The sequence below is a fragment of the Acromyrmex echinatior genome, chromosome 7, assembly GCF_024713525.1.
Source record: "Acromyrmex echinatior isolate Ae372 chromosome 7, ASM2471352v2, whole genome shotgun sequence".
In the NCBI taxonomy this organism is placed as follows: domain Eukaryota; kingdom Metazoa; phylum Arthropoda; class Insecta; order Hymenoptera; family Formicidae; genus Acromyrmex; species Acromyrmex echinatior.
In genome coordinates this window covers 8,545,037-8,569,508 of record NC_141858.1, presented here as the reverse complement: position 1 = coordinate 8,569,508, position 24,472 = coordinate 8,545,037, and the positions used below count along the sequence as shown (strand labels likewise).

The following is a 24,472-nucleotide window of genomic DNA, read 5'->3' as shown; positions in this document are numbered from 1 at the left end:
ATTCTCGTTTACTGGGTATGTACAATAGTACACGTTATGAGATGAGAACATGAATAGGTGTCGAAAATCCATAGATTTATTCCGGTTTATATGGTATAAGCGAAAATAATCATCAGCCAAGAGCAATTTTTTTCAATGCTTCACGTCTGTAGCTACAGGAGATAAACAAAATAATGTGAACTTGAGAAATATACTATCGACTTTTTTTATTAATAAAAAGTTGGCCTACCATTTTTGTCTTTAATTGTGGGTGTTCATATTATTTGATTAATTTTTGGTCTATTTCCATATACGAGTTATTAATTCATATATATATATATTTTTTTTTCTGTGCAGTATAATAAAGATTATTATTGTCTCACGAAACGCCGAATGAGGGTCATTCGCAATGATTCGCATGATGTCGATGCGACATCAAAATGAGTGCGATAATTCACGACTTCTACTACACAGTGGAATTCTGTAACTCGTTATGCAATTGTTATGTGTTCATTTTATTATGCAAAATATCTGTGCAACTGTCGTTATGAACACATAACAACTGCATAACGAGTTACAGAATACAGGGGCTGCAGCCTTTTTTCTCATTGTCGTTTCATCGGTCAGAAAATCCGAGTCAGAAACCCGAGTTGCATCGAACGCATGCACGCAGTAAACCCAGAGAGCTTATTCGTGCGTTTTTGCGATCGGTCGAGCAAGGCTCGAATTGGAGAACCCAGCTTCGTTCAGTCGAGGATCTGCAACGAGTGTGTTTCAATGTGTAAAAATGCACCTCTGCGCCCAACGGTCGACGCACTTCGCGTCGGCTGAAAAGGGAGAATTAACGTTCGATCAATGCACATTATTATAAAATAAATGTCACGGGCGTCGAACATTGAATTTGCGTCCCGTAAGAACGAGCTCTTAATAATCCTTACAGAAATCTAATATTGATCAATAAATGGAGTAAAAAATGTTCGTATATTTTCTTAAAAATTAACACAATGTCATGGCTTATTTCGAGCTATAATTAAATTAACTTTAAATTAATATAATTAACATCTGTTAATTGATCAATTTAAATTTGAAAGAGTAAACTAAAATAATTAAAATAAGTATTTAATATAGCAACTAATTATTTATTTTTAATATTAAAAGCACTGTTGTTTAATGTTTTTGGTACTCCAAATAAGTAATTAATTACTGTCTTTCAGTAATAAATTGGCTAGTATTGTATTTCTGTAATAGTATCAGAATAATCATACATGCACGTACGTTTGTGTTGGACGTTACATTTAGCGACATCAATATTTAATTACTTATGACGTTAATATTTTAATGTCATATTATCAAATATTTTAAAATATATATTACGCTATATTGGTTTTGTATTTTACACACTCGGATGTTGCGGTACTCAAATCAACAAATGTGGGTCTATACGAAAATGTTAAGGGACTAAAAACGCGCATTTTCGATGTAGGATGACGTTGCATGATTATAAATAAAAAAGATATTTTATTCGTAATTTTCGTTATTCGATAATAATCGTGTTTTATTGTCTCTATGAAAAAATAGTAGCGATCTATTTCCTCGGTTATTCAGATAAGCTTAACTCTCTTCGCACCTCCTTTTCCTGTTGGTTTTAATAATGAATGTATTTTGCCTCAACACGCACGCTCGTTCCCTCTTTCGTGAGTGCACGGCCGGGCACGTACGGCTCGTGCTAACTGCGCCTCTTTGTTTTTCCCCCCGGCACCTTGTGACACGTACGAGTGTATCGATTCGACTCCGGCTTTTACGCACGCACTCCCGGCCGGTCCGAAAATCCAGAGGGAAATGCAACGTGACAAATACGCGCAGCTGATATATCGGACTCGGTCACTTCAAAGTTGAAAATGTCTAGCGCTTGTTCCTCGCCAAATTTAGGGTCGACCCTTTCGCGCGAACGAAAGAGTTCATCGTCCGACATATTTGTGATATTTCAAAATATATCGGATATTTACCTTATCAATTTACATACCAAATTAAAACTTTATCAAAGTCCGCTTCAAATTGAAAATAATATCATATAATAAAATAAAAAAGAAAATATAAAAAAATAAATAATATTTATTTGTGTCTTCAAATTTTAATTTGGAGAATATCTTGAAACTCAGACTTATTGACGTCAAAAAAATTCTTACTGATAAAGATTAATTTTTAATTTTTGAACGTCACTTTTTCTTTATCCGCTTACTTTCAGAGACATATTGCTCGTTTTGATAAATTAAAGAATGTTCTTAGTGTTAATTCAGGGGCAAGAGGAAATGGAAACATTCACAATAAAATGGAGATGAATGCAATATAGGAGTACATATTATACTTCCCGTTATATTAACAATATATTTAACTTTTAATGACCGATAGCAATCGGCAAATACGCGCTGCATTATCTTCATTAATTCATGCAGCGATACAAACACACTTGCGCACAGGGATAAATTTTATAATGTTATATAATACTCGATTCTAAACGATTCTCATCATTATCCTCTCATGATTTGCGTCGGTTCTCTTCTTTTCTTGCGGGAATGACTAAAGCAGAAAGAACGATGGATGTACGTCATTCATCTCCTGTTTCAACTGTTAATCTTCTTCTTCGAGAAGATCATCATCGAGATTGACACCCTAGAATAGAAAATATTTCAATTATAAGAAATTTAAATCGATAAGTATAAATCAAATAAGAAAGATTCCTTTTTCCTAATTCAAAGCGAATTTTGATACTTGATAATGTTCATATACAAAGCAAATATATTTTAGTTTTATAAACTGCACGCCGATTCGGTTTGTTGAACTTGAAGAATGCAACTAAACTGAAAATACATCACAAATTACAAATTAGCATCAATTTAAGGAAATATTTATTATTTTACAAATCTTCCTCAATAATAATGCTTAAATAAGAGACACAAGCATCGTGTTTATAAAATAATGAAATAATTAGAAAATAATTTGAATATTTCACAATCTTTTTTCTTTCCCTCTCTTGAAATCGTAAAAGCGAGAAATATCGAAATGCAGGTATTCCTAAATGCACCATCGCGACTGAATGAAAAAAAAGGGAGGCAGAGCGTGACAAAACGTAGTAATGGTCGGAACCTTATAGTAGGAGGGGTACAGTTCGACTCTGGAGTCGAGTGTTATGGCAACAAGTCTGTAAACAAAATGCGGCGTGACTGCCTCGCAGCAAACAAGCCCCCGAGGTCTTTCGCAAAAGCTCGCAGAGAAAAAGAGAAGGAGAGAGTGCGTACCACTGTTCTCCCGCGTTCGTATCAGTTACACCGGGAGCGGAGGCTTAATGATCTGTCGCCGATTTTCGCGTTGTACATATATGCATACGCCTATAAAATGCATGCTGATATAAATGAGGCTTGCATAAATTTAAATACATTCTTTTTGAGAGAGTTAGTTAATTTAAAAAAAATATTTCCATTAATTTCACAGCGTCGTTAATATCACAAGATCATCTAAATAGATTGTCGTGTAAGCTGTTTCTCGCGATTTTTTTTTTATATTACTGTTACTTGGATTTTTATCATCGCGATTTATTCTTTTTTTAGCGACGCATTAAGCGCGTTACACGTGTATTTGTCCCATGATATATAATATACACATAGGAGTTATGTAAATAGGACGTGCATTTCGGTGTATTCTGCACGTGCATGAGATTTATACATGTATGGTATATGCGCGTCATGCAGCCCCTTTCTTGCCGTGTTTTGGTAATACTATACCCGTCTAAAGTTACATCCATATTTAAGAGCATTAAACCGTCGCCTAATTGTACGCCCTCCAACTCTTATTTGTTCGCGCCTTCTTTGCTTTCGACTTATCTTCAACGATCTTAGGATTACGAAGCTTGATGTTTATGTTACAAGATTTGTATACAGATTATTACCTTAATGGAAGTAAATCGATCATTTTAAATTGTAAAATACTTAAAATTGTAAAGTTATAAAATGTTCCTAATTGCAGAATGCATATTCTTGCAAAACTAAACAAAGCGAATAAAAAGTAACAAAAAGAGACAGAGTTAAAATTACTGTACGTTTATAAGTGTATGCATATATATAAAATAGTTTTGTAAACATTACAAATATGTAATATGCAACACTCACTGTAGTATCGATATTATCGTCGATTTCAAGATCGATGTCTAGATCGTCGTCATCCACTGTGAGAGGCCTGGAACTACTTGTGGGCTTCGTCGTTGCTTTCTCAGGTACTTCTGGCTTCACGATAGATGTGGATGCTTTATTTAGGAAAAGGCTGTCCTTTATTGCTGATATTGAAAGATCTTGCAATCTGTCGATCATTGCTTCAGTTGACTTCTCCTCGATCTCGGAGGTACTGTTCACGCTGTCCTTGTATTGAAATGCACCCGATTGCTCGGCGGCCAACATCTCCTCCAACGGCTTTCGCTCGATATTAGACTTCAAAATTAATACAACTTATATAATCATATGATTTCTTTGTAACGCATCCAACAATATGTATGTACAAATACATATTCTTTCAAATATTTTATGTAATTATTAATTATGGTTATTTTATAATGATATGACAGATTTGTCGGTAAAATGGAAGATTTGTCGGCAAGCACAAGATCGATTTTATATAGTTCTCCCGAGCTATAACGACGCGATAACAAAGAAGCGGGAATGTAAAATTTTTATTATCACGAATATAGTAGAGTGACTCGATTTTATCACGTGATTGCGTATCTATAAAAATATTGTTCAACTCCTTCATAGTACTTTTGTTGTTATTATTATTATACTTGTCGCTCGAGATTGAGTCGAGTAATAAATTGGTCTCAACGAAATCATTTGCGTCGCATTAATTTAATGATCACAGTTTATTGTTTTTCGATCAATAGGCTTAACGCGCAACTAATTGCGTATCTTGGTATTTGTCACAATACATTTCGATAACAAAGATTTTAATATTTGATTCTTATTGTTAATACTGCTATTTATGAATAATATGAGCGTACCGTAACGGTAGGAAATGCAGAAGCTGGAATTTTTTTCTTGCTTTCTTCTCGTAAGAACTTTTCCACCTTCAGGGCTTCTCTGTATCCAGGGAAAAGATTCTCGTACTGTTCAGGATCCGCCAAACTCTGTCCGGCTTTCTCGCTTACCGCTGAGAGTTTCTCCTTCCACAATTTGATAATAGCGGAGATTTTACTGGGCGCATATGTCCTGGCAAAGAACGCGGCCTCGGGAATTCTGTCAGTCTTGATTAAAATATCGAGACATTTATCCACATCGCCCAATATAAAGTTCGACAGAAAGGAGATATTGTTCTTTCCCGTATCGTCCGCCACCGTGCCGAGCTTTTGTATCATATCTGAGTTTCCTGTGCTAGTAGCTAGTAACAATAGACCACCGAAATCTTGCGCTTGATGCAGGCATTCTTGTGCTAAACAGAGTTTTCCTTTCTGTGTGGCGAGGGATGCCAATTGCCGCCACTTCTGCTGGCTGTTAGCTTCTTTGGCGAGAGTGTGTGCAGTTGCGAGGTTTCCTAACGCAAGTGCTAGCTCGAATCTGTGCTCGGGATCCGTCGACACCGCCAAAGCTTGTTCCTTGAAACCCTGTAAAATTGAGACAAAGATGAAGACAGGAAGAGAAAAGATTTTACACGCCTAATTAAATATCTAATTAATAATTTTTCCCCTAAATTCTCCTTTCCCGTTTTTCTTAATTATTTTTTTTACCTTTTTAACTTGTCTATCTATTTGCCTCCTCCCTAGTGTTCCTTACACACAGTTTATATACTCACAGCCTTATCTTTTATCACAGCCATTTGCTTATTTTTTACTACTGTCATACTTTCTTTGACTTTCTTGCGTCTTTCTTTGTTTTATCTCAGCTATTTTCTCCCAACAGCCCTGTATCTCTCCTTTTTTTCTCCTATGTTTCAGTTCTTCCTTCCAAAGTTTTTTCATTACCTTTCTTTTTATTTCATCTAATTCCTTTCCCCATAATCTGTATAGAATTTTTCCCTTAACATCAAATCTACTTTTCAATTCCTCGCACTCTATCACATAATGTTCTATATTGTTTTTGCCTTTTCCACAAAATATACATCTTCACTTTCTTCTAATATATTCTAGTATTTATTAGTCTCCTCGAAATTTTCACACCTTAATTTTACTAAAGATCTCATTTCATCCCTTCTTCTCAATCCGTCCAAATTTTCTTTCCTTAGATATATCGGTTCTCTATTTTTATTACCTATCCTTTTATATTTCATGTTATGTTCTCTTGTTTTGCTATCCTTTCATTGTGTTTGAATGTCTCTCTTCCTATCAATTAAATCCTCCAGCCCATGCTTAACTACTTCTCTTGTCTCAATCCCTCACTCATTTCTATTATACTTTTCTCTCTCGCTTCTATATTTATTATTCCATTCATATCTTTGTTTTTCTTCACAATACCTTCACTAAACTATCTACATTTCCTGATTTTATTCTTTCTTCATATCTTCTCGCTCTTATCTTCCAGCCTACCCTTAATTTATTCATACCCAATAATCAAGTAATATTTTTGGCTTCATATTTTTTTAATTAACATTAAGTGAAAATTCATTAACTTTAGGTAAAAATTCACCCAAATAATTGAATTTTTTTACACTTTATGTCTGTTTTATAGATGGCAAGACAAATTTATCCATAACAGCATTCCAGAATTATACACAATTGCAAATATCATATTATATTACACAACTTATGAAAAGAAGAGCATAAAAAGCACCGCACAAGATATTGTTATTAATGTAATGATAATTAAACAAATTATCACAAACAATCTTGCTCTTCTTTTCATAAGTTTCGATTTATAAAATTTTACCACGTTCGTTTTTATTATGTATTTATATTACACACCTGCTTTTCTAAAAAGTGAGCTACTCGCGTTCGATGTTCCTTTGGGACAGTCGGCAATACTCTATTGGCAATTTCGAAATCTTTTCGCATGACTGCGGTCTGATACTCCAGTACTGACAATAGCAAAGAATATGAGACTACAGACAGTTCTTTATCGCAAAGATATAATCTGTTGTCTCTTGGTACGTATCCCAGCAAATACATTGGTCTATCCAGATGGGAGACAGTGACCACTTCGCCACCCACAAAGTAATTAATGCGATTGACGCTGTTAGTGTAGATGAAACAGTCTCCGACCCACAAGCCAGTTTTCACCACTTCGTTCATTTCTGCTACCATCTAAAAATATTATTTATAAAAATTAGAAATAGAAAATACTCAAAGTTTACTAAATCAACTAAGCATGCAAACATACCTCGAACGCATTTTCAATATCTTCAGAATTTTCCGTGGCATTAGCGACAACATCCGCATGATATTTCAGAATAAAATATTGGTCTGACGTGGCTAATGCTACCAGCGAGGCATTTTCGGCCCAATATACGTGTGTGGGTTGTATGTCTATGCGACGGATCAATTTTAACGTATCCCAATCAAAGAAGCAGAGGCCGGACCCGGACGAGACGCCAAGTAAAAATCCACCAAAGATGCCTGCAAGCGACAATGATATATAGAAGTCAAGTCTACATGGAGATAGATAGATTAAGCATTTATTAATGTTCTAAGGCTAATCCTTTAACAAGAGAACTAGAACATACAATAATGACAAAGAAAAAAATAAAAGAAAGAGATAATACATATAAAAAATAAAATAAAACAAAGTTTTGATCTCAGTGAAACGCACACTCCTTCTCTTTTTGCCAACCTTCGGTTGGCAACAGTCGGGAGTAAAAAGAAAAATGGATATAAAGAATAAATAAAATAAGAATAAAGAAGAGAAGTAAGACATCATACCATCCGCTCCAAAATCTGGTTTAAAGCTTTTCTTCTCCTTGAAGTTTTTGAAGACCTTTACCGTCGTGTTCCCCTCTCTTACTGCATATTGACTTGAATCTGCTGCCCATACAAATTCCGATGCTTGTCCAAATGCTTTGTTTCTCAATGCCATTGATGTGTATATAATGTATTCTCCATCACCACAAACCACCAAGAATCGTCCGTTCGGATTGTGCTGTATGGTCTGTGGATATATCTCGCAAGCACCCATGTCTTTGACGGCTAACGGTAGTCGTTCTCCATCTTGTGCCTCCTCGCCCAATGCCTTTAAGTTCACCTGCTGGATTTCGCTATGACGTGCCCATACAATCTTGCCACCCAATGAATCCATTGAAACAGCTGGTTCTTCTCGACCGACTTTAACCATAACGCTACCTTCGTCGTATCCAATAGCAACGTTGTTTGAACCTCGCATGCATGCTATGGTCCATACTCTCTCAAAGCCATAGTTAAGAGAAGACTCCAATCTGTACATTCCTGCATGCCATATTCTAACGGTACCATCCTCCGAGGCTGTGAGAAAGATTGGCAATTCTGGATGGAAACATACAGCGGAAATATTTTGGGTGTGGCCTCCTAAAGTCTGTACGCAGGTCTTGTTTTGATAATCCCATATCTTGACGTATCTGTCATCAGCTCCCGAGATTAGGTATGGTTTGTCGCCACCGTGGTAATAATCCACACAATTAACACCTTTTTCATGACCTTCCAAGGTAAAATTAGCTGTGGACGAACCAAGCTGCCACACTTTGACAGTTCTGTCGAGGGAAGCACTGGCAAAAGTATTGTTGTCCTTTGGATTAAATACGATCTGCATGACGTAGTGAGTGTGTCCCTCAAATACTTGTTGACAGATCCAGGACTTCTCCCAATTCCACAATTTTATCCACATATCATCTACAAAGAAAAATCATTGCTACATTATATATTATACATGAATAAACTTAGCTTTTAAGTAGATAGGATGGCTACAACACCTCAGATATAATTTTCTTTAAAACCTTGTTTTAGAAAAAAAAAAAAAAAATAAAAAGTATTACCCAAAAGTTTTAAAGTTTATTATTTTTATTTCCTTCTATTTCTATTCTATAAGAACCTAATTAATGTAAATTTAATTGTAATATAATATATTAAAAAATATAACTACAAAACAAACAATTTTGTTGAGAGATGTTCTGAGTACTCCATCCATCAACTGGTATATTTTTAATAAATCATTTTAATACCTACACGTATCAATTTAGCTTAATTTTAATCTTGGTTCTAGTTATAAGATTTAGAAAAAGATAATAAGTTGAATTGAGATTAAAATTAATTTACATTAATAGAAGTAGACATAAACTACCTAGTTACTTAATCTTATTAAAAATTTAACAGACGAAGTCTTTTAACTTACCACTACTTGTAAGTATGAATGGCTGCGTCGGATGCACGGCTATACATCTGACATAATCGCTGTGTGCCTCAAACGAGTGAACACGTTCCAAGGTGTTATAATTAAATATTCTGATCTGCATGTCATCGGAGCCAGTGATAACCCAGTTCTTACGCGGCACGAACTTCGCTGTCCGTACCGGCAGGTCGCACACCTCAAATGTCTTCACCAAGGTCTGCGTTTCATGGTTCCAGATATTGACGTGGCCTTGGTATAGTGAGCAGAGCATCCATGGCTCAGTCGGGTGGAGATCCACACTCTTCACTCTGTCTGATCTGGCCGTCAGCTTCCGCTTGATGTCTAATCTTAGAGGCTAAGCAGAAGAGTCTTGATTTACAATTTGTTAAATTTCATACTGTACTTTTTGCTGTCATCAAGATTTTTTTCATTTTAAATGTATGCATGTTACGTTTGTGAGATTCGCGTTTAGAGAATTTATTCTTCTCTATGAAATTCAGAAAAATAAGATATTTTTAATTACGCTAAGCGGATGAATTTTTCATCATCCTGAGAAGGGAATGGATGTTTTGACATGTCCCGAGAACAAATGTCAACGTAACAAGCACACGACATATTGTTATTCTGGTATTGTTGCGTGTGACTTGGTTTTCTTGTGTACATAGTCTTGCGTTGTTTTTTTTTTTTTTTACGTACCATCTTGTTGCTGTTGATTATTCACGATCCACTATCTCAAGTGCTAAATTATCGCTGTAGCTACATTAACAAGGCTCTAAACACGATATTCCTGCCATGAAGTTAAGACGTGGCCGATGCCGCGAACGAAAATGGCGCCCGCACACGGCAAATGACATTACTCGCTGAATAAAAAAAAAAAAAAGAATTTATCTTTTGAGCACACGATATCATCAGATCGCCAAAGAGAAATCTGAGAGTTTGTGGCACCACCAACGATTCGAGATGCTGGAGCTGCCTGTATTACCGATAAAGCGTTTTTGATGTTTTTGTTCCTGTCAAATTTCTTCGTAGCAGTTTCACAGAATAAAAATTACTTTTCCACAATTAAAATATGCTAATGTATTTATCGCTGATGTATTTCGAATCACATCCCCTTAAACCGTCAAGTAAATTTAAATTTAACCTTTGAGTAAATTTTCGAGCAAATTGACTATAATATCCAATGGGGTTCCGGGAAATACAATAATTGAAAAACGACATTATCGACAATCAATAAAAATTTACGATTATATATATATATATAAAACATATTTCGAGGTTTCTATTGCACACATCGCATGTTGCATACATGCATCGCTAATTGATCAATTTAAAAATAAAATAGTCTTATTGATAAAGCAGAAAAATTACTAGGCATCAGCTGATACAGTAGAGTCTCTAAATTTGGCCTGAGGCGATAAGAGTGGAGGAATGCCAAAATTAGAGTACCCTCTCTACAGCACGAGTTTACCAATCATCGCATACTTGCGCGAACGCAATTGCACATGCTAATTTGTCAAAGTGCACTAAGTGTACATAATCTTAGCAGAACAAGTCATATGTACATATATATCACATATTATGTATTACAAAAGAATACATCATACAAATAGTTATATTGGGTAATGTTGATGGTCAATACCATCTAGTGACAAAAAACCGCGGATACTTTTTAGATGACCCAATACATAACCTGCCTATGGAATTACATTGCATATACTATGAGAACCTAGTACAATTAGGTGTAGATGCGCGCGCAACATGTCCAGTCTACCATACATGGAAGGGGCATGATAATTAGTGCTTATAAAAGTATGAGGAATGCAAAGATTACAGAAAGACAGAAGTCAAATTTAAAGAGACTCTACTGTATGTCGAGTGGTGTGTGCAATCGTGACTATAGGCAAACGGAATTCTTCCAGTATTTCAATAATACATTATTAAATTCATGATTTTTTATTATACTAGTCTCAGTTTGCAAGCGTCTCTCTCTAGCATGAATATTATATGACGTTGCTGCTTGGAAAGCGCTTATTGGACTATAGACAACTAAATCGAAAATGGCGATCAAAATAGTCAATACGAAAGTTGTCAATATTTTCGATTCAAATAAAAGGATTACTTTGGTATACCTTTAATTATGATTTTTTTTTAAATGTGAAACAATGACAAAAATGACATTTGATTGTTGTTAAGAATATATTCTTTTTGTCAATATTTAATTAGTTAGCAATAATTTTCTGTTAAATTAAAAAATAGTTTTATCAGGAAATTGAATTTTCTGAATTGTATTACTTTTGAAGCCCAGAAAACATTGAAACATCTTATAAGACATTACAAAGACATCCTAAAATGCACGAAACATTTTTTAGAAGTATTAGAATGACGTCTATGATTGATACTTGAAAAAAATTCATATTTAAAAATTTTTAACTTTGTTTCTTTATTAACAGAAGTTGTTCTATATAAGATATATATAATGATTTCACCTGAAATTATTTTGAAAAACATACTTACCTAGTGGGATTCGAACCTGAGACCTCTGGATTATGAGTTTCCTACATGCTGCACCACTTCTTCAGTTGATAAGTGTGTTATTTATTGTTTAGATAAGTTTCAGAGATATCATTGAATTCTCGCGAAATTTAGAGACTTTCAGATCCTTAAACATGATTTTCAAAGGAATCCTCTAAAAATCTCTGAAAAATAAGAAACTATTAATATTCTATCTTTAGATTCGAGATATCACTGAATTTCCGAATTTTAACAAAATTCAAGGACTTTTAAACACTTAGAAATGATTTTCAGAGAATTCGTTGAAAATCTCCGAAAAGTAAAAAAAACCATGAAAATTCCATCTTCAGAGATATCATTGAATTTCCGAGTTTCAGCGAAATTCGGCGACTTTTAAATATTTGGAAATTATTTTTGTAGAAGTTACTGAAAGTCTTTAAAAAGTAAAAAACCTTGAAAATTTTATCTTCAGAGACTAATTTTAGAGTTTCAGTGAAATTCAGGAACTTTTAGACACTTAGAAATGACTGATGAAATTTGCAAAAAGTTTTTGAAGGGTGAGAAACCATGAAAATTCTATCTTCAAAGATATCACTGAATTCCCGAGTCTCAGCAAAATTTAGGTACTTTTAGACATTTAGAAGTGATTTTCAGAAAATTCGCTGAAAGTCTTTCAAAATGAGGTGCCAAAAAAAAAAAAAAAATTACCCGAAAGTAATTTTATATATGTATACTGATTATACAAGCGAAATACAAGAATATATCGAAACTACATCGGGGCTTATAAAAGAAGAGACAATAATGATAAGTAATTATTCGTTTTGTTGCGCTATGTTAAAAGATCTTACAAAAAAAAAATAAATTTTTCTTCATAAATATTTTAAATATTTACTTATAAATTTTTTATTTATAAGTTTTTTAAAAATTAAATTGGATATACTTTTTAAATTGGATTTACTTTTATACTATTAAATAAAAACTGAATATTTTGCTACATGTTTTTTACAATACTACATATCACCTTATCTTTATTAATTACATTTAGTTAAGAGATATTAAATAAGATGCGTGAATAGATTATAAATAAAAATATACATCAATTTAAATACGCACACACACGTACGTACGCACGCATACATTATATTATATATAATACATTATATTATATATAAACTGTTAGGATTAGTGCGAATTTAAACATTTTTTAAATATTTTTCTACATACACTGGAAATTAATACTAAATTTTGAGAAATAATTATTTGAATGGTTCTAAGTAAATAAATATATATTTACTAAATGTATTCAAATATGTGTATATTTATTAAATGTAAACATATACTTATTTAATAAAAAATTATTAATTGGATTTAAGCATCGATATCATTTTTTAAAATGAATCATTATTTATCTACTGTAAATAAATTCTTACTTAGAAACCACTCAAAGAAATATGTATTAATAAATATTTTTTCAGTATATACTATTCTAGAAAAATTGTTTTATATATAATTACATAAAATTATGTATATTATTATATGAAATATATCCGTATATAATCTTATATAACTATAAAATCTTTTTCTCCTGGATAATATTTTAGGAAGGTTGATACTTGTTAACATAATAGAGATACAACTGAACTTACTGAAAAAATATATTTTTTTTATTTACATTGGTATTATTACTACTTTTGTAAGAATAACTAAAAAAGTGTATTATATTAGGTCATTTAAAAAGTATTACCGGTTTTTTGTTCAATTTTTGAATGAAAAAACCGCGGATACTTTTTAAATGACCCAATATTAATAAGAATGTAAAATTAAATATTTAGATACTACATTATATTGATTTAAAAATCGATATGCGATATATTATCATTTAAATAATAATATATCATTAAATAATATGAAAGGTAATAAAAATATAAAATTAAATGTATCAAATTCCTTGTGAAACAGAAATATCAATAATCACGGATATTAAAAAGTGTATACGAAATTATAACAAAAAAATAATATTAAACAAAGAAAACAATGTTTTTAGTAATGAATAATGAAATTTATAGCAAAATATAAATACAAATGGAATTGAACATAGAATTATCAATCTATAAATTTATCAATCTATAAATCTGAATAAAATTAAATAGCAATATTTTGTATAACGTATATTATAACAAATTTAATCTTTATTAATACATGTTTTCTCTGCTATTTAATTTATTTGATTTCCATTTATATAAGTGATATTTCTATTTAAAAGAGGAATATATGTATATTGCTTTTCTTTTTTCGCATTTTTGATTGTATACCGTGGTGAAAATTTTTCTTATAATTTTTATATAAATTGAAACATTTTTCAGAAATACTTAGAAATATGCGGAAAGTTTACATCTTCTCTTAGAATTTTTCATACAAGCGAATTCTGAAATATTCTGAAATTTCTCATCCCATAATTTTTTAAAAATATTTTTTAATTTTTTAGATTTTATAACAATTCATTAGAAATTATACTTACAAAAAATTCTGAGAAAAGATATAGATTTTCTAAGAAATGTTCCAATTCGTATAAAAAATGTGAGAAAGTTATTAGAAATTATATAGAAATTCTGAAAAATTTTCACCAGGGTATCGCAGATTTTTGTATTCTTATATTTTATGATAAGACATATATAAGTACGCAAAATCCAAGTATGTGTATATGGAAGATTTATCTGAATTAAATCACATGTGCGTATTACATTAGTAAATTTGAATAAGAAAGATTGTTAACACTCATGTATTGTTATAAAGATTGTTATAGGTGCAATACATAAAGTTATTTCATCTTTACATGAATATACTAAGACTAAATTATTTAATTAAGCCTAAAGACGATTGTAAAAAGGGAAAATATTTAACAATAATGTAAAGATTGAAAATGGGAGTAAAGTAATGCATTTTAAAGAATCCTATTTTGAATTTAAAATGTATAAAATAATTTTTATACAAATAAACAATGTTTGTTACAATTATATATTAAAATAATTTTCTTTATTCTATATATTTATATAACTTTTGTCTCAATACTTCTCATACTACGGCAAAACTTCGTATATCCAGATATAGTCAATTAACTTATTTACAGATTTTCAATACATTAAAAGATCTTGTTAAAATAATGCCAATTGAGCATCAAATTGTTATTAAATCAATTAAATTTGTGATATTATTGTAATAATTTAGTTGCATTTTTAAGTTCGAAAAATCATTTCGGCGCGCAATTCGAGAGACTATAAACGTGGTATATATATTCATACGAAATTATTTAAGCACTCAAGATCCAGCTTCGACCATTAAAGGCATTGATTTTTATTATTTATTGAGTATTCACATTATATGGTCCTAATAAATTTATTATTAAATATATTTTTATTAAGGAATAGATTACAGTTATTAAAATTATATCAAGTAATACAGTTACGTACAAAATGTATTTAACGATGGCTAAAACCTGTTGGAAGTTGTTCAGGACTTTTACAACATATGGCAAGGACAAGATTTCTCATTATTGGAGGAGATCTCCTAATCTGGATATTCAAGTTTTCAGTTAAACGTAAATTGTCTAGAATAATGCTAAAATATTTATCTTTATGTTCCTTATTCTAACTCAACACATTTGAATCGTCTTTTTTAATTTTCTTTAATGACTATATTGTTTAGCTACATTTTAAATAATGATTTCTTCTAAATATAAAAATATTTTCAAATATTTTAATTATAAAAAAATAAGTTTTATTTCAAATTTAACTGTCCGAAATTTTTAAAAAAGTTACAGCTTTATAAAATAATTATTTTTTAATATAAATCAAAATTTAAATCATTAATTTTTGGAGAGTATGTTTCATTCATCACTATTATTTCAGACTGTGACGTCAGAAAATGTCGAGGCTATAATAGTTTTTAAATTAATAATGATTAAAGTTCTCTAATACGATAATTTTGAAGTTGAAGGGCTCTGCAATGCCTGAGCGCACGAAATTTCAGCTTTGTGATTATATATATAGAGAACTTTAATCGCTTATATTAATCTCAGAAATCTGTTATTAATGGCGAAGCACGATAGTCTAGGACGCCCTGTATATATATTAATTTCAATGGATGTCCATTGGACGTCCATGTATTAGTCATCACGTGTATTCCACAGAATGTCGGAAACATATCACATGTTTAAAATTTTAATTAAATTTATAGATCTTAATCAAACGTCTGATGTATGTCCAACTAAAGTCCATCAAATAGTCATTATAGATGCGGCATGGACATTCTGAAAAAAAAAAAAAAAATGTTTTTCCGGCCGCTCTGTATCAAGAGGCATATGGAAACATTCTAGATAATATATAACTTTTAATGAATTGTACAATAATAATCAAATACTCCCCTCCCTTAATTCAGAATATTATAAATTATATCAAAACACGATATTATAATTAATGAGAGATTAATTGTTTATCCAAGCGTAGCCCAGGAAAATTAAACTTTTTTGTATTTTGGAAGCAAAATTGCCATAAAAAATTTGATTGCGGGAAGTTGTCCGAAATAACGTGTTAAATAATATACTAAAAGTCCTGATCACTAGTGGATTTGAAAGACTTAGCAAAAAGCTGAAAAAATATCTTTTCAAAAATCTTAGAAAGTATTTATTTTATCGAAATAAAGATTATCAAAAAGAAAGTTGATAAAATTAGAAACAATTTTATTTTCTTTTTATGAACAATATTTTCCGTCACAAATCTTGTAAAGAATATATATATAGAATAACCTTTTGATTAACCATATATTGTGAAATCAGGCCTAAGAATCTTCATGAGAAGAATAGTAACAAAAAATTCTTCTCATGCGGAAAGTTGGGACATGGCGAAGGAGTGTTATCATTTTAAGGACAAGGACAAGAAAAAAGCATCAGAGTACAAGGGAAGAAAGATAATAATAAGAATAATTATAGCAAAGATGTAAATCTCACATCTGAAGGTAGGCTAAATTACGCTACTTTTCAAGTTTTCAACACTCAAGTGTGTCCAGATAGATCAGAGTAAATGATTTGATAGTTGATAGCGATTGTATATCTCACACGATACTTGATAAAAAATATTTTATAAATTTTAAATTAACAAAAATATAGGACTCTCAGTATAGATAATAAATAGAAAATTTAAAGAGCGAATGAGAATTAGAATATTTCAAGTTGAAATTTATACAGAAAAACGATATTGAATCTTGGTGAAATATTAAACCTGTACTGAAAAATGAATATTCAAAATGAATTTCATATTTCAGTACCAGGTACCATTATGGTACTGAACCAGTACCATAAAACTAATGATACAGTACAAGCTCAATATATGAATCAGTATTGAATAGCAATACAGATCCAGTAAATTTTCGATATCGCGTCTGTACTGAGATTACCAAAACCAGTGTGTCGGGGATCAGTATCAAAAATATATACCGCCAGTATATTTGCAGTATCGGGTCTGTATTGTAATTAGCAAAAGAAATGTCAAGCGCCAGTACTGAGTCAGCGTACTGTCGGTAGATTATCGATATCATGTCCGTACTAAAATTGGGAAAGGATTATGTCGGGTGACAGTACTAATCTAGTACACTAGTAGATTTTTGATATCGCATCTGTACTGAGATTACCAAAACCAATGTGTCGGGAGTCAGTATCAAAACTGTATATCGTCAGTATCGGATCTATATTGTAATTAGTAAAAGAAATATGTGAAGCGTCAGTACTGGCGAACCAGCATGGTTGCATATATCCTGAATTAAGGATGTTTCAATATAATCAATATTTTTAAATATCGTATCATCTCAATTCATATTGATACGGAATATCAATAGTTTGTGCTTCTCCGCACATTCCTACCCTAAATGCAGTCGTGATATGATTTGTTGCTACGCAACAATAAAATTATTTCATCAAACATATCATATGTTCATACTTAATGATAAGCCACAGATTTGCGAAGTCGTTTTCTGAATTGTTGTTGCTATTGACAGAAACGTCAATCGACATTTTTAATTGTATTTCGCTTTGCATTATTCTTGAAATGCTGTGTTCTTAATAATTCTCTTATTAATGCTTAAAGTATTGTTCTTCTATTTTGAAAATGTAAGCTTGAATATTATATAATTAACCTTTATTTACCAATAGAATACCTTCAATAGAATAACCTTTTAATAGAATTTTGCAATTATTTATATATTTTTTCTTCTTGATATAGAAGAAATTACTAAAAAGTATTTTTATACTAAAAAATATCAAGATTTGAAAAATCTGCATGTATCATCATCGCCATCCGAAGATGAAGAAATTAAATCTGCATCTGACAATGAGTTCCAGTTTTAAAAAAAACGATGATAATATCCTGATACACCACGAAAAATAAATCATTCCAACTCTAATGTGTACTCAAAATTTTAATAAAATCTTGCTTCCCTATAGGCGCACAATATTATTTGATATTAAGTAATATTTTAGGCATATTTTTAAAATATTAAATGTAACTTTTAAGAATATTTTAATAAAATTATATAAATAATATTCTCGAAATATTAATGGATATATGTCCACTCCTGATAATATTATATGATTATTAGTAAACTTAAAGTAACACTATTTAATATTACTGTAATATTACTTGTATAAACATTAAAAAGTATTATAACAACATTTAATTTGTAAAACTGCTACATCTGTTCAGTATAAGTATACGTTTAAAGGCTGAAAATGATTTTGGCGCAGTTGTAGAACTGGACATGTACTTGAAATCACGTCGAAACGTTTTTTTAGCACAAGACTTTTAGAAGCATAGATTGATAAGAATTTTTCGTTACTAGATTGTGAAATCAAATTGCATCAGCAGTAAATTGTATCAGCTTTTTTATCGTATAAAATATCTGCACAACGACACAATGATATCGACAACTACCGATAAGCGATTTCAGAATAGAATCCCTAAATTATAATACAAAAAACATTACTGCGCAAATATTAAATATCAGTACTGACCAGACACTATTCCAGTATAGAGCATCGTTATCATGCCCGATTTATGCCAGTACCGCGTCCGTAGTTAGATCAATACTGCACCTGCACTTACAGTCAGTACTGGCCCATTACTGGCAAACCAGTACTGAACATTGTTATAATCCCACACATATATCAGTACAGGTGCCAACACTGGCTGCCAATACTGCGCCAGTATTAGCCAGTCCTAAAGACCAGTCAGAAACGGGCTCTCTAATAATTATTCCATGTTTCTCACCACGTATACTTAATTATCGATCGCGTAGGAATTGCACTGGCGATACTTCGCACCCTGTCTCTTTTTTGCAGATTACCTGCAAAAGAACATACAGCACATCATCTACAGTCTTCCCACATATTTTCCAGTGTAGTCTCTCGCTCACAATACTGTTCACAATAGTTTTTTCAATGTGTGCAGTGTGAGCACTTATTGCACGGAAATATAGTGTACATTGGCACTTCGTGCAAGACTGCTTAACGCATCAAAATCGATATCGTGCTTCCTTACAAGATACATTCCCACAACATGGGTATCAACCAAATCATGCATGCTGCACATACAATTAAAGCATCACCTGTTGTATAATAGCTGGATCATGTAGTGTTTAAGTACGGCCGTTCAGTGCACGGATTTCTGGAGATGGCACAAATTTCTTTACGTAATCCATATCGTGCTCGCTCAAATCACTAGCATCATCTGATAACACTTCTTCGAAATCTTGGTCCACTATTTCTTCAAAATCTTCCGTTTCTAATATACTACGTTAGCTATGTTCTCAACGTTCGCACGATAGTTAGCCATATTTATTTTTATTGTCAATAATCGATTCGTTTGTCTTCCAGGACACCAACTGTGGTGTCGAGCACTTATGACCTATTATATATTTCGTTACGTCCAGTGGATTCCAAGATTTCTCCGTTTCGTGAAAATTTCGGCAAAAATAGTCGTTAGTACAAAGCGCGAACATAAAATCGATCGTTAACGGTCACCGATCAGCGAGCGTGACAATATTCAAGAAACGTATCATTAGAAAATCTTCCCAACGATATTGGAAACATAAGCAAAAACATAGATCCTTAGAATCGCTAGATCCACAGCAATAAAATTTATGACAAAGGTTACAAACTATGTAGAGAAAATCTTATTTATACATGATCGGTTTAGTAAATACAAAAATGTGGATCCTATAGATAGACTCATATTTCCAAACGTGTAAAAGCAAGTTGAAGGATATTTTCGTCAACAACAGTTGATAAAATAAATGAGAGCAAAGCGTAGCTTTTAATTTTTTAGATTATCGATCGTAAAATTTAAGTACTTTCTAGACGAGAGAACGCATATTCAAGTAATAAAAGAGAAATCGATGACAAAAAAAAGGTGTATTCGACTTGGAGTAGTTTTGTGCGAATACATGCACATTCTGCCTTTCACACTTACTGTAGAAGAGTTATTTTGTTTAGTAGTCGAAAAACATTGGCGTTTCTCTTAACGCGACATGTCATCGATCTGATAGTGTATATATTTTTTTCATGCAATCGTAAATTTTAGTTACAAGCGATAAAACATGGATCAAGTAAAAGAATATATATGTCGAAAATCGATCGAGTCCAAATGGTACCGTTCCTTGCCATCAGGTCCGCCAAGTCCATCACCACCGAAGGAAAAAGCGATATTGATGAATGTTCTAGTGAAAAAGCATAAAAACCGCCAACGTGTTGCTCATCATCAATATCATCATCATCAAAATATAAATCATAAGCATTTAGCGTGATTATATGAATATAAATGCATTTATTTTTATTTTCTCTGCTAAAAAAACAAATAGTAGCAAAACAAATTTTTCGTTCTCTTTTTTTAGAAAGCGCTGCTAGCGATGTTCGAGCCACCGATCGCATTCGAACGTGGTCGATTTGTGAAAAAGTATAATAAAATATGAGAAAAAAAAGTGAAGAAAGTATATGAAAAAAAAATTTTTGTTCGGATTACATATGTATTTTCTTTTATATATGTATTTTCTTTTCCATCCTTTGCCTTGACGCGTATTGAAAAAATTGTGTCGTAAAAAAAAAGATTACTAGTACTTTATCATTTATTCATTTCTTTCATCCTTTCTCTAACATGCAAGCTCTTGTTACTTACACATTCTGTGACATCTAGAGTTCTATAGTTCTATAGTCTACAAACATTTTATGATCTTAAGTATTTCATATGCAGCGCAATGTATCCTAGATAGCCTCGCTATGGCAAAGGATGCTTCTCAGCGTTAATCTTTGAATCTTATTCGCGCGCGAGATTAACACGAAGAGCTGTACGAAGATATATATTGCAACGTGAGTGATTTTTTTCCCCAACATGCACAAGTATTTTACCATTAATGCTAAATGTAGAATAATTTTGCACGTTTATTAAGTGATTGGGTGATAGTGGAAGATAATATTATGATTTTTTTAGAAAAAATTTCATCGACTTTTCTCCAGGATATTTTTCATAATAACAACAACATCGACGGCAATGAGTGAATAATGAGTAATGATCTTACAGAATTTAATTGAAATCCGTTATGAGTATTCCGTTGAGGGAATAAATCTTTTCTTTTTATTTATATCAAATATTTTAGTAAATTTATGCTTCTAACGTCTTTTTACTTTTCTTTTTTCCAGTATCTTATTGATCGATAACGAGGGTCAGACTGCAATTGCGGAACGAGGTGGGCGTACAAATCATCTTCTTGATAAGTATAATAAATAGATTTATTATACTATTTCTAATTCACTTTTTATAATGCGTGCGCGACCAATGCGCGAGTGATAGCACATAGCACGTGGCAGAGAGCAGATAGCGAAATAGGTTCAAGTATAATCGAGAGATGACTCGCCGTTAGGCCGGAATCAAACTATGTATTGAAAATTGAGATTAAAGATTAAAGATTGAAATTTCATCAATGAATAACGACTCTGAAAAAAGGATTACAAAATGAATTTAAAAAAGAAGAATGAGAATGAAGATTGAAGTTTCAATTAGAACAAAAAAATTTTGGCTTCTTTTTCTAATCCTTTTTTCAGAGTCGTTATTATGTCAAAATAAAAAGATTTAGAGTTGTTATTATGTCAAAATAAAGACATAAAATATTTTTGCGTGCAAGAAGATTCAACGAGAGTGATAACGCGGTGGAAAAGATGTCAACACACAAGGGGAAGAGAAATAGTAAGTATACACGGTAAGTATATGTGAGCTCTTTATCTACGCATTTTTTTGGGAAGGGGTGGTAGGGCGACGACAGCGATGGTGGCGATGGTCAACGGTGGCGGTCCGCGGCGATGGCGGATGACAAAAAAATAAGGATCCGGGTCCTATGTTTGGCATACGTGACATAGCGCTGATAGTAATCTACGTTCCTGCTCTTAATCAACATCTGCTAAATCGTGTACAACGTATTCAAAATTTTTGTCTCCGCTTCTCCTATTGTGTTCGTAAATACGACCACGTATCTCCGTATTACCAGAGATCTGGCTGGCTTAAAATTTGCTAACGTTTTATTCTCGACCTGTGCCGTCTTGTATTTTCCCTCCTTCGCTCCAATACTCTATATCTGTGACGTCTTCTTCAGTTGAACTCTGAACATCATTCCTCTTGTTACCAGATACCAAGATTACTTATTCTTTTCTCCATATATCGGTCCATATAAGTTCCGTACTTTCTTCTACACCTCTGTCAAACTCCCTCTCTAGTTCCGCTGTCTCGCGTTTCATAGCGTCACTCACAGTATTCAAACGAGGCTGATGTAATTGTTGTATTTGCGGGTGTATACGCGTGTGTGTATGTGAGTGAGTGAGTGAGTGAGTGTATGTGTGTGTTTGGATGTATGTGCGTGTATATATTATTTTCAGCTATTAGTTTATTATTATTGTCTTTTTTTATTGTTGTCTTCTTCTGGTTTTGTTACTGGTAGGCTTTATAACAGCAATTTTGCTGACGCATAACCATTTGTAAGCTACTGTTGTCTATGTATTTATGTTTATGTTAATTATAGTCTATTGTATCATACTTTATGTCTATTACTCTATTAACGTGTAGTCTTTTTCACATAGCTTTGGCAATAAATTAAATTAAATTAAATTACAAAAGTAATTAAATTTACTAGAATATTTACAACTTCAGTACCTAGCAAATTTGTTCATTTTTGTAATTTTCACTTCGTCTAAGAAATTGTAAATAGATTTGTTGTAAGAATAATTAATGATGCTAAATGGACGACATCTTGTTACCGTTAATAACACGAAAAAAATGACGTCGACTTATGATGTTGTTACCGATAAAATCCTCTTATTCTTTATAGATATCTTCATAGATATACGATTTATATTTTACTTTTATCGCTAAATTTCCCTATTTTATCTTTATTTCGAAATCGGAAATTCTGTTTCTCTTTTATAAGAGGGTATATTCAGTTTCTTTATTTAAACATTCAAACTAACAGATAGATCACGTTATATACTTTTATGCGTCATAAAAATTATCTACAAATTATTCTAGAAAGAATGTTTAAGAATATCACACGATCTTTCTCAAAGAAGTCCTCCTATAAAATAACAAATATAAAAGCGTACATTAACATTAATAATAATGTATATTATATTAGCGTTTAACGATTAAGTAATTAAGTTTAACGATTAGCAGTAAAATAGAAATCTTCCTGAATGCGAGAACGAATATTTTTTTTTTCCTTTTTCTTTTTCTAATAAAGTTAAATTAATTTTAAACATATGAATGTAGTGAATTCGCCTCGCATAAAGGATATTAAGGAAAATCAAATTTTTATTACAACAAATTGTTAAAACTCAACCATTACTTATTAAGAATAAACTTGTAGAGTGGGGAGTAACTTACGCGGAGCCTTGCTGCCTTATCTCAAGGAAAGCGCGAGTATAGGTTCTACCAAATTTAGGAGTATCGATTGGTTCTGAAAGGATACTCCCATACTCATTTTCAGAATATAAAAGGAGCTGTCAAAGACTGCACTGCACTGCTCTTCTTTTCCTATCCTCGGTTAATTCATCAGTCACCCAGCCAGACAGTCAGTCAGTTAGTTATACTAACTATTAAAGTGAGAACTATCCTCGCGCTTCATCAGAACCTCACTTTTCTTTTTCGCATTACTTATAGCATTTACTTTTTTTTAAATAAACGATAATATTAAATCGAATCTATCGACGGAACCTCTAAATCTCTAATCTCTAAATCTATTACATACAAGTACATATACATATATGAATATCTGAGGAGTTGTTGCGACTGTCGCTGCCAATAGCGTGGCCCCCGTTTACGGTTCTCCGGAACAATATTATTATTCTTTTTTTTGCATTACCTTCATGCCTACCAAAGGCGGACGAAGACAAAGAGAAAAGAGATTGAAGTTCCAAGTTAAATCAGTCCTTATTTCAAATCAAGATCCTTTCCCCAATTTCCAAAAACTTGCGCAATTGCTAGACTAAGACAAACCGTTAGACTCACCCCGCGAATCTGTCTACACTCTAAGTAAATTGGAGGTCAACCTTTCCTAATTACAAAAGCCCGATTCACGTA

General features: G+C 32.1%; 1 protein-coding gene across 1 annotated transcript; it reads right to left on the bottom strand.

The window, feature by feature from the left end:
• Positions 1–2,344: 2,344 nt before the first annotated feature.
• beta'COP (coatomer subunit beta') lies at positions 2,345–10,158 on the bottom strand. The gene is made up of 8 exons (XM_011065633.2): positions 9,999–10,158; positions 9,306–9,657; positions 7,868–8,806; positions 7,329–7,564; positions 6,914–7,252; positions 5,021–5,620; positions 4,143–4,457; positions 2,345–2,649 (listed from the first exon to the last, which is right to left on the bottom strand). The coding sequence occupies exons 1-8, from the start codon at positions 9,999–10,001 to the stop codon at positions 2,608–2,610; spliced, it is 2,826 nt and encodes a 941-aa protein (XP_011063935.1). The 5' UTR covers positions 10,002–10,158; the 3' UTR covers positions 2,345–2,607.
• Between the last annotated feature and the right edge of the window lie 14,314 nt (positions 10,159–24,472).

Excerpts from the sequence above, each read along its gene's own strand:
- beta'COP (XM_011065633.2), bottom strand. Across the intron at positions 7,565-7,867 it reads ACCAGATTTTGGAGCGGATG|GCATCTTTGGTGGATTTTTA; the intron begins GTATGATGTCTT and ends TGTCGCTTGCAG. Across the intron at positions 4,458-5,020 it reads CTGCATTTCCTACCGTTACG|TCTAATATCGAGCGAAAGCC; the intron begins GTACGCTCATAT and ends TTAATTTTGAAG.